General features: G+C 60.3%; 1 protein-coding gene across 1 annotated transcript in view; it reads right to left on the bottom strand.

The window, feature by feature from the left end:
• Positions 1–4,392: 4,392 nt before the first annotated feature.
• Positions 4,393–7,631, bottom strand: part of VOLCADRAFT_88634 (uncharacterized protein) — a gene marked incomplete at both ends in the record, with an annotated part of 20,366 nt that continues 17,127 nt past the window's right edge. The window contains 3 exons of the mRNA XM_002948170.1: positions 4,393–5,274; positions 5,461–6,063; positions 6,510–7,598. Coding sequence (XP_002948216.1) covers positions 4,393–5,274; positions 5,461–6,063; positions 6,510–7,598 — 2,574 coding nt within the window. The remainder of the gene's footprint in view (positions 5,275–5,460; positions 6,064–6,509; positions 7,599–7,631) is intronic.

Genomic DNA, 7,631 nt, shown 5'->3' with positions numbered 1-7,631 from the left:
AGAGAAGGAGGTCTTCAACACCATGGATCAGACAGTGAACCCGTGGTGGGCGGCCAACAGGGATGCGGTCAGGGACACCCTGTGGCACAAGTCTTGCCACCCCATACTGCCCAGTCTCAAGGATCAGTTTGTTTTTAAGGGATGAGAAGGTAGCTCAGATGTGTCGCGCAGCTGGTCCGAAGAGCAGTGCCACACGCCTGCACGCAACGCGGGTGATGGCCACCTACTTGCTGGTGATGCGCCAGGTGGACATCATTTTCGTGGCCGCCAGTGGGGGCATCGACTACACCTTCTTGGGCACACTGGAGGCTTACGCCAAGGCGGTGACCCAGGTAATTGCCGAGACCAAGCGTTCCTTTGCAGTTGGGCCGGGCGCCCCCAGCCATGGCGTTCGGCTATTACTGCGCCGCGGCGGATGCAGCCCAGGGTACCCTACCTTACCTTTTAAGAATATGAAGGCAAGGAGACTGGTCGCGATATAAGGGTTACAATCTGTGGATTAATGGTGACCGGCAGGACTTTAAGAGATTCCTAGTAAGGAATACCGATCCATCCAAAGATGAGATAGAAAGGCATGCTCAACTCTTGCCTTATGTACCGATACAGTCGCCCACCGTCCCTGGACCCGAGGACACGTCCGAGATACGCGGCCGAGAGACCCGAGGCACGGCCGAGGCACGGCCGAGGCACGGCCGAGGCACGGCCGAGGCACGGCCGAGGCACGGCCGAGGCACGGCCGAGGCACAGCCGAGGCACGGCCCGAAGTCATCGCCCACCTACCACCCTGCACTTACGTTGGGATAGGACCGCCCTTCAACACGTCCCCTCGGGACATATCCCAACACACAGTAGCACGTTTGCTCCACCAATCAGTTTTTGTCTGACATGCTAAGGTTAAGGAGACGGTGAATCATCCGCCCCCTTATTTGCGAGCATAGCAGGAGCGCTTCACACAACGCCCATAGCGTCTATGCACCGTTTGAACTTCAATTCTCCAAGTGCCTTCGGAAGTACATCTGCAACCATCCACTCCGTAGGGCAGTACTCCAACTGAACCTCCCCACTAGTTACTCTTTCCCGAATGATATGGTGCGGCACGTCAATGTGCTTCGACCGGGCAGACGTAATCGGATTGTTCCCCAAGCTCATCTCCCCTGGGAGTCCATCTGGATTTTAATAGCAATCTCTGGCAAACCCAGGTCGACTGCCAGTTTGCGAAGCCACAGCGCCTCACAAACCGCTGCTGCTGTAGCTTGGCACTCGGCCTCCACAGATGAAGCGGCCACCGTACGCTGTAGCTGGCTGCACCAGCTAATTGCAGCCCCATTAAGAGTGAATATGTAGCCCGACGTTGAACGCCTCGTGACAGGGTCTCCCGCCCAGTCTGAATTGCTATACCCGGACATCTGGACATCACCAACACCCCCAAAACGCAACCCTAGTTCGCGTGTACCTGCCAGATAACGCAAAACACCAGTCGCCAGATTCATGGCGCTCTTCATGGGTGCGGACATATGCCGGGACAGAACGCTCAATGCAAAGGCAATGTCAGGCCGTGTGTTTGTCGCTAGGTAGTTCAACCCTCCCACTAAAGCTTGATACTCCGTGGGATTACCCAGCAGCTCATCTGTATCCCCCGTAGGTGTGCACATAAAACCCGGAGGCAAAGGGGTAGGCCGTGGCTTGGTGTCCACCATCTGGTGACGCTCCAGTAGCTGCTCAATATACCTACATTGCGACAACACCAATGCGCCCGGCTTCATCCTCACAATTTCCATGCCCAAAAACACCTGCGCTTTTCCAAGGTCTCGTACTTCTCGTACATCTTTGCAACTAGCCATGCAAAAGAGCGCTTGACACTGTCATTTTCCAGTGTTTCCAATTTGTGCACCCACCGGGACAGTAGCACATGCACATCATGAAACTGTGCACGTGGCTCACAAGTGCCGTTAGCTGCTAATGCAGCAATCTCCTCGACCATCACTCTGCGCCACTCATTTGCATTTGCTCCTGGAATGGCTTCAGTGAAAGTATTACTCAGCAAAAGCTCAGCAGGGTTCGGATCAGTGACAGCTACGTCAATGTGACCTCCTATCCTCCTTCCTGCATCACCACAACACCACTCCGAAGGCCATGATAACTCCTCATATTTCCTGCCCTCTTCTTCTGAACCCCTGCGCTGGCTTGCACCACTGGATGTTCGGGCTTCTTCCGGCATTCCTCCACCACCCACAGGTGACAGTGGTGCCTCGCTGACTGTGTCTCCTAAGACTACCAGAGCTTGGCAGAGGCCCCGACTCAGGTACACAAATACTTGCCGCTTCGGAGCCAGACAATTGCCCTTAACAAATAGTTGTTCTTATCTTGCAGCAAAAAATACACGGCATCACTGCACTGCCGCCACCGCCTGTCTGTTGAGGCATGCTACCCCACCTGCCACGTGCGGGCGCCAAGACTACCTCCTTCCCTGCACGTTAGGCTGCGACTCTCTCTGCAACTTCTGTGCTCCTGTCTCCCTTAACCGTATTCTCATGGCTATGTCGACTCGAACAAGCTGGCTGACCGTGCAAAGAATGATAGAGGCGGAAAACGGGGAGACAGGTTGCCAAGGGCCCTTACACTGCAGTAGAACACAACTCAAGCCAACCATGGCCGCGCGAATGCGGCCCCTACGGCCGCCGCACCGGTACCGCGCGGCCGACAACACACACCCCCAAGGGAAAACACGCGCGCGACAGACAACACAAGACGCTAGGCCAAAGGACCCCCAACGATCACCACTACCACGCACACAACGGCGACCCTAACGCGCTAAAGCCCGACCAAGAAGACCGACTGAATCCTAGGCGAAGAGCGCCCCCTCCAAGGGCTCCCAAGACCACTCTGCAAGGCTAAACGACCCAACTGCAACCAAAACACTCAAGTCTCTGCTCTCGACCCGCCTGCTGACAAGCCACTCCTCAGCGGGCGTCTTCTACCTGTCCGCCTCTAGCCGAGCCCGGTGTGGAGGTGCCTGGGACTGGTCAGTGAAGAAGGGAAAAGAGAGGGGGGGGTAAAAGAAGAGATAGCAACCTCGAAGCGAAGGGGGGAGGGTGGGCGGGAAGCTGTCAGCTACAAGCTGAAGCTCTACTGAGTGAAAGGCAGAATGCCTGAAACGAAAGAGCTGAAGCAATTAATACTCGCCATTCCAATACGGTTGTACGACAGTCGCACAGAACCAGACTTAGAGACTCCGATCGCTTCACTCCGTCGTATCTAAGTCAACAATGCGAGCTATACGGCCCGTCTGTTTGTAGTTGTAGCAGATGATGGCCTGCTGCAATCCACGCTATCCAGCGGGGTCAACCGGATACAGAATTTTCGCGGCACTCACTGCCACCAGTCGTCTGCATGTGGACCTGGGATGGCTTCGGCATACAAGTTAGGCTCTGTAATCCCAGCGGAAATTGCAGCGTTGACTCGGCCAGTAACAGTACGACCGGGTTCATTCCGCCACCACTCGCCAGGACGTTTGCGTTCCCTAACTGGATACCGAGTTCCCGCCATTTCCACATCAGGCTGATTGTTACCTTGCACGTTCGCACTGCTGGATGATCCAGCCCCAGCCCCTTTACATGCGGAAGGGCTTCCTTTGATATATCTCAGCGTCTGCTTACTCTGACTCTATCGATCGGCATCAGGAATACAACCAAATCCCTGTTGCGAAGTCATGCATCCCTAAAACATGTCCATGGTCTCCCGGCTTTGACACTCGTGCGGAACTTGTAACTTGTATCTTGTAACCTAAACCCACCAAATGTGATGTCCGAAGACATTGTTCGCATGAATTGAAGGACACTGCTGCTTCGAGTTGTGCGTGATTCGCCTGTTCGCACATCTTAGACCATGGCTGTGTTCATGCTGTTGTCCAATCAGTTCTGGAATGCCCCGTCGTTCTGCCTTGCTGCCATGACGGGGGTCAGCGCTGTCAACGGCGGGCTGGGTCAGGCATCCAGGTCCTCGGCAAGGGGGGGTCACCTCCATCCGGCCTTAAACGCCCCTTCCCCCCGGATTAGGGGGCCAATCTAGGTAGGCGATATAGCTAGCCGCAGCAAAACATCCGCGACAAGTCGGGCCGGTGCCTGCACATGAGCTATCCTGCAGTATTATTACTACTAATACTACTAATACTACTAGGACTTCCCAAACTGCCTCCGCTGGTTATTATTCCTAATTTCAAATGCCCTAAACGAATTTTGCACATACACACATATACACACATCGGCACGGAACCCCCACCCGACAGCCAAGCCACATGCCATGGCGCACGCAGCTGGCACCGTATCATGCAGCTGGCCAACTCAACCAATCGGTCACCCAATCTTCATCAAGGGCCCGCCAACTCAACTGGCGCTAGCCCCAGTCGATGTCCTCCAAAGTTTCCGCCTCCCCCTCCCCCTCCCCCTCCCCCTCCTGCTCCTCCCTCTCCCTTTGCTCTCCTGCTTCGTCTTCGCGTTCCGCTATCCCTCCGGACTCATCAAGTAACAGATCCTCCAACAGCTCGCCACACATTGCCAACACGTCCAGGGGCAAAGCGTCAACGCCCAACATCACATCGAGGGTTCGGAGCCAAAACCGCTGCATCGAAACTGCCGCGGCCACCGCTGCCGCCTGCTCCGCTTCCACCCGCCTCGCCTTCGCCACCTGCTCCGCTGCCTCGGCCTCCGCCGCCGCTGCAGCTGCAGCCGTCGCGGCCGCCGCCTCCGCCGCCTCCGCCGCTGCAGCTTTCGCCGCCTCTGCACTGCGCACAGCAGCATCCGCTGTCGATGCCGCGAACGCCCTCGCACTTGCCACCGCCGCTCGCGCCTTTGCTTCTGCCACTTCAGCGTTCATCTCCTCAATGGCAACCTTTACCTCGGGCGTCATTTCATGCCATCCATACTCGGACCTTCCTCCAGCCACAACTCCATGCCGCCGAGCCGTACTCGACACCACACCTGGCCCCACACTGGCACCGGCACGCATCATTTCCACGGCGGCCCGTTTCTTAGCTGCCCTACGTCCCGCCCTGGCCGCCTCAGTGATAGCCTCCCGAAGGGCCTCCCGGGCTGCAGCCTGGTTGGCGGCGGCGGCGGCTGCCTTGGCGGCCGCTGCCGCTGCCGCATCACCAGCCGCTGCTGCCGCCACGGCGGCAGCAGCGCTCTGGCGCTGCAGATCTGTTAGGACCTCCTGCAGCTCCGGCAGCCGCAGCAGCTGGCGCCCGTGAGCCACTTGCTGCTGCTGCTGCTGCTGCCGCTGCCGCCACAGAGGCGCCGCTGCGTCACGGTGTAGCTGGCTCCGGACCAGGCTATGCGTCCGCTCTAGCAAAGCAGCCCAGCGCCAGCCGCCGCTACTGCTGCCACTACTGCTGCCACTAATACTACTGCCGCTACTACTGCTACTGCTGCGGTTATAGCCCAGAGCTGCGAAGCCCGCCAGGACCTCCAGGTGCTGCTCTGCCAGGTTACGCAAGCCGACGGCGCCGGCCCGTGCCTGGCCTGTGTGGCTGCCGTACCCGCCGCTGGCGTCTCCGTCGACGCAGCCCTCCATTGGCGCCCGGAGCACGGCATCTGCGATGGCGTGCAGCAGCCGGATCAGGCCGTCCACCTCTCGATCCGCAGGCGTCGCCGCGTCCGCGTACGAAACGCCAGCACGCGACGGCACTGCCGCCGCTGCCGCTGCCGCCAGGCGCTGCAGCACCGCCGCCGCCTCAGGAAGACCACACGACGGCTGCGCCAATCGCTGCAGCAGGCTGCGCTGCAGCGCAGGTACTACAGCCCGGTCCACGCTACAGCCGACGGCGGTCAGTCGCTCCAGTAGCGGCAGCACGGTTGCAAGCTGCTGATTGCTGTAGTCGTCAGTGCGCGATTTGAGCCGCGCCGCGATGCGTGCCACAAGCTCCGCGACAGACTGACCGCGCGCCGCTGAGGCGACAGCGGCCACGGAGGCGGCCGGCGCGGCGGCGGCGGCGGTGGCGGAACAACCGCTGCTTGCCAGCATAGCTACGGCCTTGAGAAGCCTTACATGCTCCCAGGGCAGAAAAGCCTGACCGGGCGGGATGGGCGCGTGGCAGTGAATAATTATACGGCAGCGAAATCGAGGTAAAGGTTTCAGGCGCTAAGGCCTGGAGCCTGACAGATGGACAGACAGATAGACAGGCAGGCAGGCAGGCAAATGATCGACGCGTGTGGAAGCTCAGCACATATTATACATGTGATGTAACGACTTGAATAATTGGCCAATCGGGCGGCGGCGGCGGCGGCGGCGGTACAGCAGGCCCCCGTGCTCCGTCTCCTCCGCCAAGGTCAGCAGCGGCGCCGTACACACGACCCGTAACACACGTGATCCACGGTGCCTGTCCCGCATCCCCGCGACTGTTAGATCTGGGGCACAAGCCTCCAAGCACACTTTTTGATTTTTGCTGAGGTACGACTGTACGGCAGTCCTTCTTAATCGAGCCCATGCACGGCCATTCACGGCCCCCTACGCACCGCGATGTCCTGCAGCAGCAGGTCCACCACGGCCTCCACCAGAGCGCCATCTCCCACAGCCCCGCTCTGGGCCAGGTGGCAGAACGTCGTCAGCCTCTGATCCGGCGCCGCCCGCTGCAGCGCGCGCAAAAGCCGCTCCTTGACCGCCGCCGCCTCCACTGCTGCTGCCGCCGCCTCGGCCTCCGCCGCCTCCGCCGTCGATGCATTCGGGCCTGCGACGCCGCCGCCGCCTGCGGCGGCGGCGGCGTGACGTCGCAGCTCCTCCAGCCGCAGCGCCGCGGCTAGGAGGTCTTGCAGCTGCTTGCGTTCCAGCCAGGGCGTGAATACGGCCGCCAGCTGCGCCAGCGCTGGGTGGGAGCTGTACGACAGACCCCGCATGGCGGCGACGGTCCGGCTGTATATTTCCACAGCCTCCGCTGGCATAGCAGCTGGACTTGGCCGACCAGTCCCATCCCCCCCTGCCCTGCCACTGCCTGCAGCGCCGGCGGCGTCAGGCGGCTGTGCCGCTGGTGCCTGCCGTATCAGCCATGAGGATATGGAGTCAATCAGTTGCTCCGCCAGCTGCCGATGCGTAGCTGCGGGGGCGGCGGCGGCGGCAGCTCCACCGCTGTCGCCGCGAGGTGCACCCGTAAGGCCCTCCAGCACCAATAACTTGTCTTCCAGCGTCAGGTCTCGGGAGTCGCAGGCGCGGATCAGCGGCGGCATCAGCAACTCCCACAGAGCTGACCGACGGTTACGGATATCCGCCGCCGCCTCCACAGCAGTGCCGCCGCCGCCGGCGACGCCGCCAGCGACGCCTTCGCCTGGCAGGGAGGCGCTGAGACGATCGTGCTGCAGCAGCCCCAGCACCTGTACGGCATCCATCAGCAGCTGGCGCCGCCACCGGCTGCCGTCAGCGCAGCGGCCGTGGCTACTAGGCGCCGGTACGGCGGCAGCTGGCGTTGCGGCCGCGTCGGAGCTATCAAAATTAGGCGCGGACAGCGACGATGATGACGATGATGATGGCGGCGATGGCGAGGTTGACGGCGGCGAAGGAGAAGAAGACGGATTAGACGGTGTTGACGTGGCGACGTTGACTGATCCCACCGCCTGCGTGACATCGTTGGTCTCCAATACCCGTGA

The sequence above is a fragment of the Volvox carteri genome (assembly GCF_000143455.1).
Source record: "Volvox carteri f. nagariensis unplaced genomic scaffold VOLCAscaffold_9, whole genome shotgun sequence".
NCBI lineage: Eukaryota > Viridiplantae > Chlorophyta > Chlorophyceae > Chlamydomonadales > Volvocaceae > Volvox > Volvox carteri.
The sequence above is the reverse complement of the archived record's forward strand: the minus strand, read 5'-3'. Positions and strand labels throughout refer to the sequence as shown.